The sequence below is a fragment of the Eurosta solidaginis genome, chromosome 5, assembly GCF_040869045.1.
Source record: "Eurosta solidaginis isolate ZX-2024a chromosome 5, ASM4086904v1, whole genome shotgun sequence".
NCBI lineage: Eukaryota > Metazoa > Arthropoda > Insecta > Diptera > Tephritidae > Eurosta > Eurosta solidaginis.
In genome coordinates, this window is record NC_090323.1 from 80,021,124 (window position 1) to 80,043,066 (window position 21,943).

General features: G+C 39.8%; 1 protein-coding gene across 3 annotated transcripts in view; it reads left to right on the forward strand.

Annotated features, from left to right (window-relative positions):
* Rad9 (cell cycle checkpoint control protein Rad9) overlaps window positions 1–21,943 on the forward strand; it is a 69,846-nt gene that overhangs the window by 45,253 nt on the left and 2,650 nt on the right. For all 3 annotated transcript variants that reach the window (XM_067786562.1, XM_067786563.1, XM_067786564.1), the window contains exon 4: window positions 11,146–11,297. In XM_067786562.1, the coding sequence (XP_067642663.1) occupies window positions 11,146–11,297 (152 nt within the window). The remainder of the gene's footprint in view (window positions 1–11,145; window positions 11,298–21,943) is intronic.

The following is a 21,943-nucleotide window of genomic DNA, read 5'->3' on the forward strand; positions in this document are numbered from 1 at the left end:
ACTTTTATTTTGGTTACGATTATTCGTATGGTTCTAGTTGGATTTTATTAACAACCAACCTACTATCGCACTGTTGTAACAAAGACACTTGTGTTTTCTCACTTTGCCTTGTTATATTTTTATTGATAGTATTCGTATTGGAAACATGTATGAGAATTGTGGTATCACTCTCACTTCTGTACCAGTTATATGTTCGTCTTTCTTTAACACACAGTTTCTTATACACGAATTGGTGTGTCATGAAGTTTTTTTTTTAAATAATTCGAAGTTCTGTTGTAGCTTAAACGATGCTACTTTCTCAGCTTAGCGACAGCTGGACGACGTTAATTCAAATACTGTGAGACGAAAACTGCAATCACGATGGACAAAACGTATGTCCACAACAGCTTAGCTACAGACTGAACGACGTTATTTCGAATCATGCGCGACAACTGCAATCACGATGGACAAAACGTATGTCCACAACAGCTACACACATACAAACGTTTTTGGTAGTCCCAAACCAATATGTACACATACATATATAAGCGCGTACATATGTATATTCACATAAATATAAAATAGATAATCGTGAATCTAAAATTAAATTGCGTTGCAACAACAATAACTAGTGCATTTAAAAATTTAATTGCATTGCAACAACAACTAGTTCAAGAACAATTTGTTTAAAGTGGATGACTCTTGTGGTAAATGCGATAAGAGTTTTGGCCGGAATGACACTACTGTTGTGCCGTGCAGTGGCTTCTGTAAGAAGCGTTTTCACCGCGCCTGTTGTGAGGGCCAAATCACCGAATACGACGTGAAGATGATTAAGGCTAACTACCACATTCGATATTGGTGTTCTGAATGTGTGAATGTGCCTGATAAAATATCTAAGGCGTTCGAATCCGTGCTTGCCTCGCAAAGACTTGGGCTGGAAGCCATCACGACCGCATTTGAGGGCAAATTCAAGGATTTGTGCATGCAGGTGGATGATTTGAAGAATATAATTGCAAATAACAAATGATCAGCGAGTAGTGAAAAAGTGAAGAGTCGAAACAAAAACAACGCTAAAGAAAAGGCAAAAGCAAAATCTAACAGCCAATACTGAAAACAATAATAATATTGATGTACTCGCTGCCGAAATAAGTGCGCTCAAAACAGCTGTTAATTCATGTGCATTCATTTCGAACAACAGCAACAATAATAACAATTGCAATGGTGCATTAGATTTACATAGTTGCTTTCTCGCCTTCACCTATTCCTCGACGTTCGCAATCTGCTGTTCTTCCCCTCAACAGTTCTCGGCCTGGGTCAGTTGTACAGACAGCTAATAATACATCGTCTTTAACAACAACAACAACAGCTCCCGCTGCACCTATCTCTCCTTCATTTGCGTCTATCGCTTCGTCACCGTCCGCTACCACCAGCGAGTGTGCTCGTGGTAAATCTGCTGCTGCTAATACCAATGCCAATGCTTTTGAAAATAATTCTGCTGCCGCTAACACCAATAATGCACGTAAAGTTGTTGTTGGTACAAGCACAAGTTGTGAGCTTGATGTCGCTGCTCGTCTGGAATGGTTTCATGTAGGATCGTTCAAACCGTCCGTGGAAACTACTGACATCACTACGTATATAGCGAAACATACTTGCATCAAAGAAAATTCTATATCATGCTATAAATTAATAAAAAAAGATGTAGCGGTAGAGACAGTAAGTAAAGTAAACTTCAAAATTGGAGTTCCGTCCTCAGATAGAGCAAAAATTATGGACTCGGCGCTGTGGCCGTCAAATGTCAAACTCCGACCGTTTGAGGTTTTTCAAAAGTTTGTCTCGACAAAGGGAGGACAGTGAGTGATGCGCCTATCACAAATCCAAAGCTCACAATATATTATCACAATGCCGGTGGTCTGCGTACAAAAACAAATGAGCTATTTGAATCGGCAGCGACCCACGACTTTGATGTCATCATACTCGTGGAAACTTGGCTAACTGCAGATTTTTTATCATCAGAGCTTTTTGATCGTTTTTATAATGTCTATCGAAGGGACAGAATACTGCAACCGGGGGTAACAAGAGGGGCGGTATTTTGGTGGCTGTAGCATCTTCTCTGGCAAGTCGTGAAGTGCAACTACACGTTAATGATGCCAACATTGAGCAAATTTGTATTTTGGTAAATATAGGAGAAACGTTCCTTGATAGTATAAATGAAATTTTCTTTATTGCTAGTTACATCCCACCAAATAACAATTATGGAATGTACAAGTCACATATTGATAATATCAGCTTTATTATTGATTCTCTATTACCTCACCAAACGCCCTGTATTTTGGGTGACTTTAATCTGGGTTCTATTCAATGGGTGAGAGATCCGGATGACGGCTTTTTAACCCCCTTTACATCTAAAAAGGATGTCGGGGACTTACTTTGTGATACATTGTACTCCTTTAACCTATCTCAAATTAACGACATTGGAAATGATTTAGACAGAGTGTTAGATCTAATTTTTATAAACAATGATATATCCTGTGATATTTATAAGTGTGATATGCCACTCACCTGTGAATCGGTTCATCACAAAGCAATCTCTATCCAGTACTCATTCTATAAATACGATAATAACTCCACTGAACCCGAGTACTACTTCAATTTTTATAAGGCGAATTTTACGGCTCTGAATGCGTTTTCGACTCCATTGATTGGAATTTAATCTTTGAGCAATTAGACTTATCAAATATGTATATGAAGTTCAAGAGCGTAGTAGAAGAAAGCCTTAACTTATACGTCCCAGCCCACAGAAAAAAGAGATCTTTCAATCTCCCATGGTACACAAAAGAACTTTTGAGGTTAAAAAACCAACGAAACAAAGCGCATAAAAAATTTAAGAAAACTGGCTCTGCTGATGACGAAACAAAATTTGCTGAGTGCAGGAAGAAATTTGAATGTATATCCAAGTTCCTTCATGATAAATATATTAATTCGCTTGAGACTAACATAAAAGCCAACCCGAAGTCTTTTTGGGTTTTTGTTAACACAAAACGAAAAGATAACGGTATGCCGAAATCAATGGAGTTTGGAGGCAAAGTTGCTTCCTCAACTCAGGAAGCATGTGAGCTCTTTGCCGACTTCTTCGGGTCGGTATTTAACAGGTTCCGGACAGTTAGTCCGTCATGTGATACATCTGCCATAGTGGAGTCTGTAAATATTAGTCAGTTCACGGTTACAGAGGAAGAAGTCATGGAGTCCCTTATGAACCTTGATGTATCTAAGGGAGCTGGATACGATCTTCTGCCACCCTTGTTCTTAAAGAATTGTGCGGTTTCACTCTATCCGCCTCTTACTAAAATCTTAACAAGTCCCTTGAATGTGGTAATTTCCTTGACGAATGGAAAGTGGCATTCGTATCGCCAATTTATAAGTCTGGCCCTCGAAACAAGGTAGACAACTATCGACCCATTGCTAAGCTATCCATCATCCCAAAGCTGCTGGACAAAATTGTAAATGACCAGCTATTTGCAGTTTTTAAATCTATATTGTCCCTAAACAGCATGGTTTTTATCCAGGGAGATCCATCAGCACAAATCTCACAATATTTGTTAATTTTGTGGTTAATGCGATTGAGGACGGCGAAGAAGTGGACACTCTGTACACTGATTTCGTAAAAGCTTTCGACAGTCTCAATCATAATCTTTTACTTAATAAACTCGAGAAACTCGGAATCCACTCCAACACTCTAAGTTGGCTTGAGTCGTATCTCCAAAACAGGAAATTAATAGTAAAGATTGGCAGCAATCTCTCCAAGCCTATAATCGCTACATCAGGAGTACCACAAGGTAGTCATCTGTGCCCTTTACTTTTTTCTTTATTTATAAATGACATTTGCCAATGTTTTAAATTTTGTAGTTGCTTGATGTACGCTGATGATCTAAAAATTTATTACAGAGTTAAACACATTAGCGACTGCATAGAGCTACAGCAAGACATTATGGAATTGATAAAATTGTGTAATAGTAACGGTCTTTTCTTGAACTTCTCCAAGTGTAATATTATCACATTCACTCGGAGAAACGCATGCATAATGAACAGCTATTACTTTAACGATAGCGACTCATTCAATCGTACAACTACTGTTAAGGATTTAGGAGTATACTTAGATTCGAGTTAGCGAGTAAATAATCAGTGCTGCCAATTCAAAACTCGGCTTTCTCAAACGTAATTCCAAAGACTTTTTTGATCCGCTAACGCTGAAAAGTCTTTACATTAGCCTTGTAAGATCCATTTTGGAATATGCCTGCATCATTTGGGACTCAGACTTTGTCACACATTCCAGCCGGTTAGAAAGAGTTCAAAGGAGATTCACTAAATTCGCCGTTCGACGAATGTTCACTTTTGAATCGATGCCATCTTATGAACTAAGATGTAGAATTTTAAATATTCAGTGCCTTAATATTCGAAGGAAAATTTGTGGTATTTTCTTTATCAAAGACATTTACGACAACAAAATTTATTCTCCGGAACTACTTTTTCTTCTCCCCTTCTATGCACCTGAAAGGTGTCTAAGGGACAAATACATTTTCTACGTTCAAACGCGTAGTACGAATTTTGGAAATAATGAACCTATTCACAGTATGATCTGCTTATGTAACTCTGTTTGCAATCATGCCGATTTTAACTCTTGTAAAGAACATTTTAAAGCTGATGTTATTGATTACTTTCTTTTCAATTAATATGTTCCAGTATTCCTATTAATATATAAATGTTTTTACATGTGTATATATTTAAGCCGTAGCGAATTTTTTACAAAAATTTTTGTTATAATGTCATTGTATTTATAAATTGTTACCATATATTTTTCTATTTCGATAATTTTTATATAAGTTGTTACATATCTGTGAGGACTATGTCCGGTAGATAATAAATAAATAAATGGTTTATGCATTTAATTATATTAAATAAATAAATACAAAATTTCGCCGCTTATGGATTATGACGTTATTTTAGATTTTATTACGATTTTATTTATTTTCGCGTAGTAGGTAGAGTTCCGTCCCTACTTCTGAATTTGTCACACACGTATTTTCGTTTGACAAGGGGGAACCGACACACTTACCCGTGTTTTTAGTATTCTTTAGAATTTATTAGACAGGATAGCTTTTTGTAATTATTAAATTGTAGGCGTCTTAATTATATGATTTTAATGATGATTTACAGAGTTTATATTTTAATATTGTAATATTTTAGCAGAGTTACGAAATTATTTTCACGAGCGCGAGTTGATGACTTAACTGTTCTTTTTTTAAACTAACGTAGCGTCTGTACGGTTTTAGGTTTTTGTTAGCAGAGTTGTATTTTAATAGCTTTATTCAGTAGAGTTGTATTTTAATAGTTTTAGTCAGTGATGTGTAGAGTATGCGTGACACAATATTCAAGTTCAATATTTATTGGATTTTCTTTAGTAACCGAATGATATGTATTATTATAATATTGTTACGAATATTAGCAACACTAAGGGGTACTGCCATCTCTAAGCTGATGCTGGGCAGTGACTGTACGCACATCAATAATTCAATCATTATGTCTACACATATGTACGTACACGCAGCGGAGATGAGATGCCCAAACACATGCAGACATCTTATTGAGATGCTCCTAAATGTAGGCAATTATAATTGTGGAAGTGGCGCTCACACATACAAGCGCATGGGGTGTGAGAGAAGCTATACAAATTATACATCTGTAGTCGTAGCTGAGAAACCAACTAGTAAGTTCTGGAATGGAAAAGCCTAGAAGTATGCAACTAGGAAATCAAAGAGTAAAAATGCGGGAACAGTAGAGGCGAGAATTCATTTTGATTTGAGCTATCAAGCAGTTTCGATTAAGACGATATCTAGCGAGCAATAGCAGTATTATTTTGAAAGTCAGTTTCATTTAAGCTATCAGTTTGGTTATTAAGCCAGCTAGTTGCAAAGTATAAGTGTTATTGTGAAGTACTTTAATAAAGGCCATTTTTCCATTATTCAATATTGGAGTTATTTATTCAACAGTTTAGCGATACGAACGTTGGCATAAGATTGCAACTAAGGGGAATTGCAGTAAATTCGTTACAATATTCTATTGCCTTGCTAATTTTATCTTTAATATTAAGTGACTTTTGTTCTAGAATCAACACTCTTATTTTTTCTGGAATTATATTATGTAGCCTTTATATATCAGAATTGCCAGTATGATTATTTGGCTTTACCAAATGTAGCTCTATATTTTCAATTTCCAGATATTCTTTAATATATATACCTCTAAACTCGTTATCACAAATCAGTTTTCTGAAGTGTCCATTTAGTGATTTATAAAGCCTTAATTTTTCAATAATTGTTCGATGGTTTCTATCCTCTAAATAATTTTTTTTAATAATATTTTATTTATTTGCCATCAAACAAGTCCAATTTTCACATCCATTCTGCAACAGATGTCGCAGTGTTGTGAATATCAATTGGCACGAACCAGAATAGAAGTAGGATTAATGAAGACAAACAAAAAACCGCTGTGATGGCTGAATGGTTATAGCAGCGGCGCCTAAACGTTGCCGATGAAGGAATTTAGCAGTTCCCGAAATGGATCTATACAACGAGCTTTGGCAGTTGTCTAAAATTTTTTCTTTCTTCTATTCTAATTTAAAAATTTTTTCAATTAAGAAAAAATTTATCATAACAATAATAATGATAAAAAATTATTGTTAGGCCTTGAGCTCGATTCGAACCCGCGATTTTATTTATTTATTTATTTAAATATTTTCCTAGCACAACAATTTGGTAATGGTTCATCTGGCCATGACTTCGTGTTTTGAGCCATTTCGCTGTGTTGCAAACCTCGCATTTGGCAATCCACTCGGTGACCGACTGACGGCAACCAACCCAATAGAATCTCTGCTTAACTTTCTCAAGCGTCTTCGTGATTCCAAGATGACCTCCGCTTGGACCATTATGCAGCTCGCTGAGCAAGTCAGGAATCCTCTTTCTGGGAATAAATTTCAGTTTCTTCTTGCATTGACCATCCTCACTCTCCCATACTCGATGCAAGCAACCGGATATCAATTCTAAACTGTTCCACTGTGTCCAATATGACTTCGCAATGGGACTCTCTGCTGTCATCTCCTCTCTATTTGGTCTTTCGTTTCGTTCGAGCCCTTGCATAACATGATCTATAATGTCTTCTTTAGCCTCGGCCTTTGAACAGTGCTTGCATTCCAAACTGCATGGTCTTCGGGACATTCTAGTGAACAAGAAGTTGAAATTGGGTGTAGATGAAAATCATGCAACACCCAGTAAGGACTGTCCGGTATACCAACATAAATTACTATTAAAAAAGAAGCGGATTGGTTACTAGCAATCAAATACAATAAATGGGATCTATACCAACAATCAGGGACTTACAAATAACTTTGAACATTTGGAAATTGCTATAAACGAAAACGATGTTGATATAATATTCCTGACGGAAACACATCTAACGCCAAATATTGAAGATAATGAAGTAAGTCTTCCAAATTATAGAACATTAAGTTGTGTGTCGAACTCTGCGCATACTGGAGGGGTAACAATATATATACAAAATAAGTGGGAAGTTAGAAATATAACTCACGAATCAATAGATGCCAAGGTGTGGGTGACATCTTGCGACTGCGTGTTTAATAACTTAACAATAAGGGCAATAGCGATCTATCGGTCACCAAGTAGCTCCGAAAGAGATGTTTATGACTTCTTTGAAGAGTACATTGAAACAACTTTGGATAGTGCGCAAAATGTTATAGTCTCGGGAGACTTCAATATTGACTGGAAGAAACCAGGAACATATTGTAACGAAGTTAGGGAAACTTCGCTTATTTTACACCTTCTACTAACGTTCGAATCACTAAACTTTTGAATAAATAACTCCACTATTCAATAATGCAAAATGGCCTTTATTAGACTACTTTCAAAATAACACTGCTATTGCTCGCCAGATAGCGTTGTCGTGCCTCTACTATTGCTGGCTTTTATACTCTGTGATTTCTCGTTCTACTTCTAGGCGCTTCCATTTCTAGAATTTACTAGTCAGTTATCTGCTATAAAATTATAACTACAGATGCACGTGTAGCTTCTCATATGCGCGTATATATGTGAGCGATACTTGCACAAACCATTGCCTACTTTTGGGATAATCTCAGATATATGCATGTGTTTGTGCGTTTCTTCTCCGCTGCGAGTACGTACATATATGTGGACATAATGATTGATTTATTGATGTGCAGACAAGTCACTGCTTAGCATCGGCTTAGAGATGATAGTATCCATTAGTGTTGCTAATATTCGTCACACTGCCCTCCACCTAAGTCTGATCGTCCTGATCAGACAAATCTCTCGATCTAAACGCTGCCAGCCTTTCCAAACCACATTCATTTTGGTTCGTGGTTTGTCAATGGTTTGTATGCGGTACACTACATCGTTGATCCGTTTTACAACTTTTTATGGGCCTTCCCAATTACACTGCAATTTCGGGGACAAACCTTTTTTTCGTTGTGGGTTGTATAACAGCACCAAATCTTCCTGAAACCCTTCCGAATTAATTGCTTTATCGTATCTGGCTTTCATCTTGTCACTCATAATCTTTCCTCGTTGCCTTATCAGAGCGTGTATCTCTCTCAGCTCTTCTTCCAAGACACCAGTGGATTTCTTGACATTTCTCTCCGCACCGGCATCTATTCCATACTTCAAATCAGCTGGCAGTCGAAGGTCATTGCCAAAAATTACCTTTTCGGGAGTTTGGCCCGTTGTCTCATGCACTGCCGATCGGTAAGCCATCAAGAATAATGATACGTGTGTATCCCACTCCTTATGGTACTTGTCTACTACTTTCCTTAAATGCTCCTCCAAACGTTCCACCATACCATCTGACTGAGGATGCAATGCAGTTGTCCGTGTTTTTCGAATGCCCAACTTCTTACAACTTCTTGGTCAGAATGTAACTCCATTGGTACACCATACTTTGCAACCCAATCGTTTGTAACCACTTCTGCTACTGTTTCCGCTTCTTGGTTTGGGATTGGGTATACCTCTGGCCATTTACTGAAATAATCCATAACCACCAGTACGTATTTGTTTTCGCGGTTGCTAGTAGGAAATCGACCTGCGACATCCATGGCGATCCTTTCAAATGGTGCACCTGAAATATACTGCTTCATCTGGTCATGACTTCGTGTTTTGGGCCCTTTCGCTCTGTTGAAAACCTCGCATTTGGCAATTCACTCGGTGACCGACTGACGGCAACCAACCCAATAGAATCTCTGCTTAATTTTCTCGAGCGTCTTCGTGATTCCAAGATGACCTCCGCTTGGACCATTATGCAGCTCGCTGAGCAAGTCAGGAATCCTATTTCTGGGAACATATTTCAGTTTCTTTTTGCATTGACTATCCTCACTCTCCCATACTTGATGCAAGAAACCGGATATCAATTCTAAACTGTTCCACTGTGTCCAATATTACTTCGAAATGGGACTCTCTGCTGTCATCTCCTCTCTATTTGGTCTTTCGTTTCGTTCGAGCCCTTGCATAACATGATCTATAATGTCTTCTTTAGCCTCGGCCTTTGAACAGTGCTTGCATTCCAAACTACATGGTTCCCATGGGTACTACCTTTCCGATGCTCAATGGAAAAGTCATAGCTTTGTAGCCCCTCGATCCACCGTGCTAATTGTCTTTCTGGATTACGAAACTGCAGAAGCTATTTCAACGCTGCGTGATCTGTTCTGACGCGGAATCGCTGGCCGTAGAGGTATTTGTGAAAATGTTTAATGCACTCTACCAATGCCAACAGCTCTCTCCGTGTAACGCAGTAGCTCCTTTCTGGTTTTCCAATTGAACGGCTGTAATATGCAACTACCTTCTCCTGTCCATCGACCAGTTGTGATAAAACGCCTCCTATAACATATCCACTCGCATCTGTATCTAGAATAAATGTTTCTCCTGGAATCGGATATGCCAACATTGGGGCAGTGCACAAACGCTCCTTCAATGTTTGGAAACCACTTCTTGCTCTTCTTCCATTCAAAAGCTTTATTTTTTCTTGTAAGCTCATGGAGGCTATGGGCTACGCTGGCAAAATTTGGTATAAATCGCCGGTAATATGTGCACAGCCCAAGGAAACTTCTGAATTCATGCAGATTCTGTGGTCTTGGCCAATCCTTCACTGCTTCTATCTTTTCATTCGGGGTGCAGATGCCCTCCGTCGTTACTTTATGACCCAAGTAACTAACTTGCTTCTTGAACAGAGAATACTCTTTGGGACTAAGTTTCAGACCAACACCAGCTATTCTTTGGAAAACCTCCTCCAAGTTCTTCAGATGTTCTTCGAAGTTCTTTCCCAATACGATGGTGTCGTCTAGGTACACTAAGCATGTTTTCCAATGTAGTCCTTTCAGTACCTGATTCATGAGTCTCTCAAAAGTAGCTGGTGCATTACATAGTCCAAAAGGCATCACTGTAAATTGCAAAAGACCATCACCGACACTGAAGGCTGTTTTCTCTTTGTTTTCCTCCTTCACTTCCACTTGCCAGTAGCCGCTTTTCAAGCCCAGTGTGGAAAACCATTTCGTACCAGAGAGCGAGTCCAGAGTGTCGTCAGTTCTTGGCAATGGGTAGCTATCATTTTTCGTAACATCATTCAACTTCCTATAGTCCACGCAAAACCTCATTTTTTCCATCCTTCTTTACAAGTACTACCGGTGAGCTCCATGGACTAGCTGATGGTTCGACGGCGCCGTTATCACTCATTTCTTGTATGATTTGACACCTGTGATTTGCTAGCATTCAAATAACATTAGCTTTTGAATTGAATTACAAAAAAGGTCCCAATGAAATGTGCAGAGAGCAAACTGGGCCAAAATAGAGTTGACACAATGTGCTGTAAGAGAAAGTTGTGAGGTGGTACTTTGAACCCTCCTCAAACCCTCTTAGTTTTTTTTTTTTTTTGATATATTGCCCTTATATGGCAACTGTAGATTGTCAAAAAACCTGTAGTATAAATAATTTACAAAGGAGATTTTTACCAACTTTGGTAATTGAAATGGCGACACTGGAAGGTATACAGTGTTTATTATTAATATTGTTTGATCTTTAAAATACTTTATTATTCTAGGTCGAACGCTGTGATATGGTCTTTATACACGATAAAGCAAAGTTTCAGATTCAGTTGAAGTGCCAACATGAAACATTAAAAAACACATGTATATCGGTTGATGACGAGGAAAATATTACTGCAGACATGACGCCAGAAAACACTTGTAATTGGTATATAGATACTACATTGTACTATCCCTTATATTTAAAAACAATGTTTGCCTTAAACCACGAGTAAAATGTCTCGTTTTTGCCTTAATATTACTATTATAATATTTATTGGCGGTGAGACAGTATTTAACGGGAGCGTAGTGAAGTGTGAAAATATTTGATAACACTGACTAACCTTAGAATTTCCTTTTTATTAAAGGTTATTAAAGTTAAAAATTAATTGAGTATTGTCAAAGTTTCTGGAATGATTCATCCTTCCTTTGATTTGCAAATTTTATGAACAGTCTTACTATGTCAACGCTAGTTGTTGTTGTTGTTGTAGCAGTGCTTCGCCCCATCCAATAGGTGCGTTTAATCACAAATTGTCATCGATGTCCTCTAACGGAAGTCCAAGGAAACTTGCTGTTTGAACAGGGCTGGACCATAAGGAGAGGGGTGTTAGAGGCGTTGGTTCCACAATACAATTGAAGAGATGGTTGGTGTCATATGGGGGGACACATTGCAAGCAGGACATATATGTTGTATGTCGGGGTTGATTCTGGATAGGTAAGAGTTTAACCTGTTACAGTACCCAGATCGTCAACGCTAGTTGTTGTTGTTGTCCCTCAGCGGGTTAGGGGATCAGAATATACCCGCGGTAGGTATGCCTGTCGTAAGAGGCGACTAAAATACCAGATTCAAGGGGCTGTGTAGCGCAACCCTTCAGGTTGCCAGCGCAATATATAGCTTCTCCAAACCCAATTGTCAACCTCACCTATCCGCGGCGAATCCTGTTTCACTAACAGACGAGGCTCTGGCGACCCCAAGCTCCTCATGGAATTTGGGGGTAGGGAAGGAGGGAATGGCCTGAAGGTTTAATGTGGCCACATAAATCGTTCCCGAGATGGTCGGGCTAGCGCCTTAATGGTGCTATGGTACCGTCACATCGATGACACTCCCCAAAACCTTCGGGGAGCAACCTTATCGCTACAACAACAACGCTAGTGACAGGTATTTATTAATCAGGAGTTGTGTGTAAAAAGAAGTTAAGGTTCGAGGTTCCCTTTCTGCGTACGGTTCAATAGAAAGAAAAGGCATAGTACCAAATATTAATTTTATATCAGAGATGTTCGTCATGGGTAGGACAATTGTACGCAATATTTCATTTTTGTTGAACTATTTTTGTAAAACCAGCTGGGGTTTCTGGTTCAAGGAGATGGTTGAAAGGACTAAAATTCGATTACTACAGTTATGGAAAAAAAATTAAAATATCATTTTTCCAAATTACAATTTTTATAATTGCCACGGGAAGACAATAGACGCTCATACCTACAACCTCCGTAGTAGAGTCGGGAGCAATGCCAAGCATCAGCCCCTGCCCGTCTTCTTTCCCTCTCTTTTCCGGCAGCAATCGTGTAGGTCAGGGAAACAGACTCTTAGTCCCTACCTCCGTTTGCACCGTCTGCCAGCACAGAATATATAGGTTTGCGACATCCGACCAATGCAGCTCCTGCCTTGGGTGATGCCACTTTCCTAGATGTTCTGGTCTCCGCTACGGCAACCCCCCGACGGGTTTCATCGCGCCATGTTGCCAGGTCGCAAACCCAAATCATCCGGGTACCCCCAATGCTTGCCCAAGGACGCCCAGTCCCAGGGCCACAACAGCAATTGCGTCCTGGCCTTCCACAACCCAGGCGTAGTCACCCGTCACTTACCCCCAGAGTGGCGCCGTCTCCCCTTGTGCACTTCGGAATTCTGCAGTTAAACTGTAATGGACTAAGATAGTCGATTTCATGAAGCGGCACAACATCCGCATTGCTGCGATTCAAGAGACTAAACTCACAGCAAGATCTGCATTGCAGACCTGCTCTGGGTATAATGTCCACAGGAAAGACCGCGAGAGCGGAAATGGAGGCGGCCTCGCGTTTATCATACACCACTCTGTGCAATATTATATATTTGATCCTGGCATCGACCGCAGGGACAATGTCTTAGAACGTCAAGGCCTATCTGTCCGGTCAGGCGATGCAAACCTAGAAATCATCAACATCTACATCCCTCCTGCCACCTGTTGCCCCAGTGGATACCGCCCTAACATCAGGGCCTTACTCACTGGCAACAATCGCATTATCTTAGGCGATTTCAATGCTCATCATGATCTATGGCATTCAAACTTGCGGGCGGACAGTAGGGGTGAGATGTTGGCGGGTCAAATAGAAGAAACGACGTTCTGCACAATAAACGGAGACGCTCCACACGTATGGTAGGAAGCTGTCACAGCTCGCCAGATATCTCAATCGTGAGCGCAGAACTCGTAAACTGCGTCAACTGGCAGCCGATGGTAACATTGGCATCCGACCACCTGCCCATACTTATTTCGCTCGAGCGTACCGCCGACTTCATCGTCACTGAAAAACGCACTTTCATAACCTTCAAAAAAGGAAAGTGGGAAGAATATAAATCCTTTACAGACAACCGCTTTGCTGCCCTCCCTACCCCGACTGATGCTCGCCAAGGGGAGCGTGCTTTCCGCAAGGTCATTGAATCCGCCTCTGCTCGCTTCATCCCCGCCGGTAGAATTCCCGAAATTCGGCCTCACTTTCCGGCGGAGGCCGCAAATTTAGCGAGAGAACGTGACCTTATAAGACAGCTCGCTCCCGGCGACCCTTAAATAAGGGATATAAACCAACGCATCAAATTGCTTGTGGATGAACACAAGCGGGCGAAATGGGAGGAGCACCTAAGCGGCTGTAACCTCTGCTGGTGTAGGTAAGCTTTGGTCCACCGTAAAGTCCCTATCAAATCCGTCTAAGCACAATGACAAAATTTCCATCGCCTTCGGCGATAAAGTGCTGTCGGATACGAAAAAATGCGCGAGCGCTTTCTGCTGACAATATATACTGCATTTTACGGTCGACAAAGATAGACGGAGGGCCAACAGACGCGCACATAAACATAAATTCAGCGCGTCTCCAATTACCATCACCGCCAAAGAGGTTGAGGACGCCAAACCAGACTACGCCTGGGTTGTGGAATGCCAGGACGCGACTGCTGTTGTGGCCCTGGGACTAGACGTCCTTGGGTAAGCATTGGGGTACCCGGTGTATTTGGGTATGCGGCCTGGCAACATGGCGCAATGAAACCCGTCGGGGGGTTGCCGTCGCGGAGACCAGAACATCTAGGAAAGTGGCACCGTCCATGGGAGGAGCTGCATTGGGCGGATGTCGCAAACGTATATATTCTGTGCTGGCAAACGGTACAAAGGGAGGTAGGGACTAAGAGTCTGTTTCCCTGACCTACACAATTGCTGCCGGAAAAGAGGGGGGGAAGAAGACGGGAGCAAGGGCTGATGCTCGGCATTGCTCCCGACTCTACTACGGAGATTGTAGGTATGAGTGCGAGCAGCCGTGTGACTTGGTGGCGCCGTGGGGCGCGAGCAACAGCGGGTACTTGTTGTGGCTTGCTGAGCAGCGGGGCTGCTGGACGGTAGCGGGGGGAGCTAAGGCGCAGACTACGGGAGGTCCTAGGGCGTAAACAGCAAGGAGCCACAAAAGATTTATAGAAGTTACGTGGACGTCTGCTTTTGGGGTCTATCCCAGAACAACCTGTCCGATGCAACCATCCCTTACACGAGACACACTGACAAGAGTATGACCGTCCTAAAAAGATTATTTTCCGGCAGATGCAGTAAAACCATTTCTCAGGACCGGGGTCAGGAGACGGACCCGGATTGGGTTCGATACCTTCCCGGAAGAAGAGAATATGGAGCAGTCCCACTGCAAAGAGCTGCTGGGAGGATGATAATTTGTAGGAGGGACGCAACAAATTAAATGGGGTTACACTGAAATGGCAGTCCTTGGTCGGGAAAAATCCCGAGTCGCTCCGGTACATAGAACCGACGTCCTTGGGAAGCGTTGTGCGGTGTTGTTTTTGTTGTAGCGATAAGGTTGCTCCCCGAAGGCTTTGGGGAATGTTATCGATGTGATGGTCCTTTGCCGGATACAGATCCGGTACGCTCCGATACCACAGCACCATTAAGGTGCTAGCCCGACCATCTCGGGAACGACAGCTTAGTGATGCTGATATTCGTCACAATGGATTTACTTTTTTTTATATAAATAAATTTTTTATATTTATAACCCGTCTTGTATGCCTTTTATTTTAATTATTGATTTCATTTCGCTTTACTAACCCGTCTCACTGTAATATACGTGAAGAGAAAATCTGGGCCCGGGACTAAACCATTTACGGGCCCCCTATAAAAAATCCACTAATACATTTTATTAACTTGAATTAATGACGTCTCATTCATGAATCATTACTGATGGATTACATCAAAAAATTTTTTTGCCACATCAACTAAATGATTTTTGGACTAAGAGCTGACAATAAAATTAACACAGAATATTTACTATTTATACTATTTTATTGTAACGTAGAAATAAAATTCTCTTTTAACAGCCACATATTGTTTCATATAATCTTTTCTAGTTATTTGGTAACATTTTAATAATTTCTGATAAATTTAACGATGATTATATGATGATTTAATTATTCAATATAGAAAGTTCGGATATCAAAGAGTGGCTTTACTTCCTTTTTCGCTGCAACATTTTTTATAATAATATCAAAATTTAACTGTCTTGCCAAAACGGATTCAACACAAAGCATGGCAAGTCCTAAAACTCGCTCTTTAGATGAACACGATCTATGAAAGTTTTTGATTCTTGACAGACGCTGAAGGTACGTTCTGCACTTGCTACAGTGACGGGTATAGTGCAAAAGATACGTAAAGAAACACAAATGTTGAGGAAAATTGTATACAGCACAAATGTAGATGTCATTTAGCAATTCCAATGGTGACAGACCTTTATCAAAATTTGCTTCGTAAATGTCTTTCAAGTGAATTATTTCGCATTCTAAGCTTTGAGAAATGTCCGACTTGTATTTTTCGAAAAATTTTGCTGCGCTCGCCTGAACCGTAGTTTCATCCATGTCTTCAAATTGCCACAAAAAGGAAACCGTCTAGCTCAAATTTCTAATAGCTGCAAATCGTTCAGTAATGCCAGTGATTGCCGAATCAACGATCACCAGGAATGTATTGTTTTTGAAATCAGACGCTGAATCATCCATAATCATCTCATTTAAATTATCTTCAGAACGTCTTTTGGGTTTTCTCTTTCGAATGTCCGGAAAATTTGGCGAGATGTTCAATTGAATAGCAACTGTTTTGCATTCGTTTAAAATTGTTTCTCATTGGTTCCTGATCAACTTCAAATCAGCTAATAAGGCATCTAGATGTCGGAACTCAACATTTATGGTGGCGTCTCTAGCTTGTAGGACCACACTTATTTCATTAATGGTAGTCAGTATTTTGAACCAAATTGAGGACAGCAAGATACATTGGAACTTGTTGATGTACTTGAGAATGCCGTATGCTTGCGCAGTCAAATTTGTCTTTTGTCTGAAAGACTATGAAGAGAGCTCGGTTCAGCCATATATATATATATAAATCAAATTCTGTGTGTGTGTGTTAGCTATGGAAAAGTATTTCCCACACATCAATCATCACCAAATTTTGGTTATGGGTTCCTTCGATCAACGGGAAGGTTTTAGGCTAAAAATAATTTCGATATATAAAAGAGGCGTGGCACCTCACATACAAATGGAATCTTTGGTACTGCATACCTTTGAAGGTATACATGCCAGAACATTGAAATTCAATGAGGAGTTATATGAGGTCAATCCCTAACACCACCAAGAAAATGCGGAATTTGGAGAATGGGGGCGTGGCACCTCCATACAAATGGAATCTTTAGTAATGCATAACTTTGAAGGTATACATGCCAGAACATTGAAATTCAGTAAGGAGTTATATGAGGTCAATCCCTAACACAGGGATGCACCTTAACGTTAAGCTAATCGTTTATCAAAAAATTTCCACCGTTTCCGTTGAAACACTTCGACATATTATCGATAAAGAAATTATCAAGATAAATTGTATCTCGTTTTTAACCGAAACGAAAAGCTTTCGTTAACGTTAAAAACGTTAACAAAAACGTGATACTTTATGTTTGAATTGTGCTGGCAATGCTATAGCCATGGTGAAGCCGTAAGGTGGCAACAACGAGCGCACATACACACACAAACTCTATGTAATTTGTTTGTGTAATTCGTTGGTGGTAATGTCAAAAATACTCTGAGAAATGTTCGTACTGTCAAAATTCATGAGAAAAGTTGCAATCAGCTTGGCTAATGCTTTCACCTTTAATGACTCCGCCATCAATCAGCTTTGTCAGCATAGTTTGAAATTAATAATCAACATAAACGATTTGATTTCGTTTTGATATGGCAGAAAACGAAACGAAATCATTTCGTTAATTTGACGATCTTAACGTTAATAAACGAAACGAAATGGCTTCGTTTCGTTTATTAACGTTGATTATCGTAACGAAATGATATCGTTTCGTTGGTTAAGCATGCCTGCCCTAACACCACCAAGAAAAGGCGGAATTGGGAAAAAGGGGGCGTGGAACCTCCCATTCAAATGGCATCTTTGGTACTGCATAACTTTGAAGGTATACATGCCAGAACATTGAAATTCAGTAAGGAGTTATATGAGGTCAATCCCTAACACCACCAAGAAAAGGCGGAATTGGGAAAAAGGGGGCGTGGACCCTCCCATTCAAATGGAATCTTTGGTACTGCATAACTTTGAAGGTATACATGCCAGAACATTGAAATTCAGTAAGGAGTTATTTGAGGTCAATCCTTAACACCACCAAGAAAATATGGAATTGGGAAAAAGGGGGCGTGGCACCTCCTATACAAATGGAATATATTATACTACATATATCTGGATGTCGTAATGGTAGGATAATTAAAATTGGTAAGGAGCTATGTGACGTTAAGTCCTAAAACCTCCAGTAAAATGTGGAATGGAGAAAAACTATGGCTGCCGTACAAACTTAGATGAAGATAAAATTGTGAATTATCCAAATTAATTTCTATACTCCTTAGAACCAAAAGGAATGCCTACGCATGTATCAACTTTGAAAATTGGCTCACCAGTTATGCTTCTTCGGAATGTAATCAAAGCAACAATCATCAGGGGTAAAAGCAATACAATAATATAAAATAAGATACAATAAGATACAAGAATAAAATGTTTTAACAGAAAATTTCACCAAATATGCGTACAAAATTCAATTCAATTTACAGAACAATAAATTAAATTATCAACAAACAAAACAGAAAAAATAACGCAACATCCATTCGATTTCGGGCGTTACAACGTGCGCCTGGTAAAGCTAGTTCTATATAAAAATTTCTTTCCACTTTTGAGTTTCAGTGATTAGCTGTCCATTAATAAGTGTACCAATTGTAGCCTCCTTTTGAATTAGATTTTGTAAAGATCACCATTGAATATAACATTTAATGTGATCTTGAGTATTTTCGTTATCGATCTTGAGTAGCTTCTTCCATACCTGGAATTCCGAATATCCGCACAACAAATTTTAGGTCGATTTAAATTATTGGTGCTTAACAGACGACAGGTAGGCAATAAAAAGCGTTGCTAATGGCAGTCCACACTAACCAGCCACGCTCCACTTTCTCTCCATTTGGCAAGATTCTGTTTAACAACGAGGTAGGAAATGCCTCATCATACGTGGAAAAATAACAGGACACTTTTGATGACCTCGACAAATTATTTCGTTGACTTCTTCAGATCGTAAAAACTCATTACTCACGGTACCGATATCGAAGTCGTTTAAATAATCTGGACTTTGATACAGAGTTGGTGGTATTGTTGGAAGACATTTTGAAGATGAACCTTCATCAGTGTCACCACGAAAACTCCCTCTCGTCGGGCCTGAGTATATGTTTCGGATTCAAGGGGTTGTGTAGCGCACCCGTTTCAGGTTGCCAGCGCAATATATATCTTCTCCAAACCCAATTGTCAACCTCACCTATCCGTGGCGAATCCTGTTTCATTAACAGCCGAGGCCCTGGCGACCCCGAACTCCTCATGGATCTAGGAGGTGGGAGGAGGGATGTCCTAGAAGGTCGCATGTGGTCATAATAAATCGTTCCCGAGATGGTCGGGCTTGGTACCGGATCTGCATCCGGCAAAGGGACATCATCGATAACACTCGCCAAGGCCTTCGGGGAGTGTCCTTATCGCTACAACAACTAGAACAACAGTATAGGTTTAGATACTCACTTGTTATATAGCTTTAGGTTTAACTCGCTTTACATCCTTTACATAAGAATACATCTGTGATATTTACTGTAAGCCGTAATGGTAACAGCTTTTTAATACCTTTATATTAAGTCCCTTTCATGTTTGTCCCCTCATTTCCATACGAATTTTTGACCCACGGATAAGTGTTTTTCGGTAACTTCCCGTTGAGCTAGACACTTGATACTTAGAACATAGTTCAGATCTGGGGGACTTTACAATGCAAGTGAAAAAAAAATCCGCTAGGTTGCGCACGGATCGAGATATACAGAAAATTAATTTTAAAATGGAAATGCGATCGACTTTTAACTAACTTCCCGGTTACCTAGAGACTTGTAACTTAGCACATAGTTCGAGACCCGGTGACAATACAATTTATAGAAAACAAAATTCCGCTAGGTGGCGCGCTAAGTGAGATAACTACAAATCCTTGAAAAACGAGGGGAATCTTGCGATCGATTTTTGAGTAACTTGCCGGTGAGCTAAAGACTGGAAACTTGGGCCGTGGGTCAGAACCCAAAAAATTACGCTAGGTGGCGCATGGATCGAGATATTAGGAAAATTAATTTTAATTTGGGAATCTTTCAATCCATTTTTAACTAACTTCCCGGTTAACTAGAGACTTGAAACTTTGCACATAGTTCGAGACCTGATGAAAATACAATTTACAGAAAACAAAATTCCGCTAGGTGGCGCGCTAAGTGAGATAACTACAAATCCTTGAAAAACTAGGGGAATATTGCAATCGATTTTTGAGTAACTTCCCGGTGAGCTGGAGATATGAAACTTGAGCTGTAAGTCAGAACCCGGTGACAATGCAATATTTTATCAAAAACAATTCCGCTAGGTGGCGCATGGATCGAGATATTAGGAAAATTAATTTTAATTTGGGAATCTTTCAATCCATTTTTAACTAACTTCCCAGTTACCTAGAGACTTGTAACTTAGCACATAGTTCGAGACCTGGTGGCAATACAATTTACAGAAAACAAAATTCCGCTAGGTGGCGCGCTAAGTGAGATAACTAGAAATCCTTGAAAAACGAGGGGAGTCTTGCAATCGATTTTCGAGTAACTTTCCAGGGGGCTAGATATTTGAGACTGAAGTTCCGCTCGGTGGCGTGCTTATTTTGATAACTACAAATCCCTGAAAAACGAGGGGAATCTTGCGATCGATTTTTGAGTAACTTGCGTTGAGCTAGAGACCGTGGGTCAGAACCCGGTGGCAATGCAACATTTAATCAAAAAAAAAAAATTCGCTAGGTGGCACCCGGATTGAGATAATAAGAAAACAAATTTTAATTTGGGAATCTTTCAATCCATTTTTAACGACCTTCCCGGTTACCTAGAGACTTGAAACTTGGCACTTAGTTAGAGGCCTGGTGACAATACAACTTATAGAAAACAAAGCCGCTAGGTGGCGCGCTAGTCAAGATAACTGCAAATCCTTTAAAAACGAGGAGCTAGAGACATGAAACTTGGACCGTAAGTCAGAACCCGGCGACAATGCAATATTTTATCAAAAAAAAAATCCGCTAGGTGGACACGCGCTTTACCTTTATTTTAAATCCCAAAATTCTTTTACAAGAGCTATTGTTAAAGTTTTTTAGTCACAATTCAACAAGACTATGTATGTATTAAAGGAAAAACTGCCTTCTATTTTTTGGTCCATTTATATAAAGGTAGTCCTTAAAAATTTTTTAGCATATTTTTATTTTAAATTTAGAATAAAAAAACGTCATTTGTTAAAATTTTAAAAAGAAATTCAAATTTACCTTTTGATCATATTTTGAATTTCGTGACTTGCCACCACGCAACTGCCACCTCTGCTTTACCCTAACAGCCAGCTATATAGCTGAATATATAACTACTAGCAGACCCGGAAGACGTTGTTCTGCCCTAACTTTGGTATATCTGCACACATTTTAATAAGCTTTTTCCGTCTAACTCTGCCCTCGCCCCTCTATACTTTTCCTCATCTTTGTATTCACTTCTCCCTCCGTATTTTTCGCTTCGTCTATCTCCTTCTTCGTCTCATTCTATCTCTTTCTCAGTCTCCTCTCTTTTCTCTTCTCTCAAGTTTTTCTCATTCTTCATATCTTATTGCCAGTCCCAGAGGGTGGTATGTATTTTGTTGCAGTCCCATTCCGAGTCTCAGTCCCAGTCCCACTCCGAGTCTCAGTATCAGTCGCAGTCCTAATCACAGTCCGCCTCTGGTCTACTTCCCGGAAAAAAGCATCGTAAATACTAATATAGGCAAATGTATATACCAAATTTCAGGAAAATCGAATAAGACATGTAAATAGGTATGTGGGTATTATTAATTCATGTCTTTATTTCGGCTTCGCATGTATATTTATTAGTTTTGCCAGGTTGATGCGAATAAATGGAATATCAGAATGAAAATTACTTAAAAGCTCTCAGCA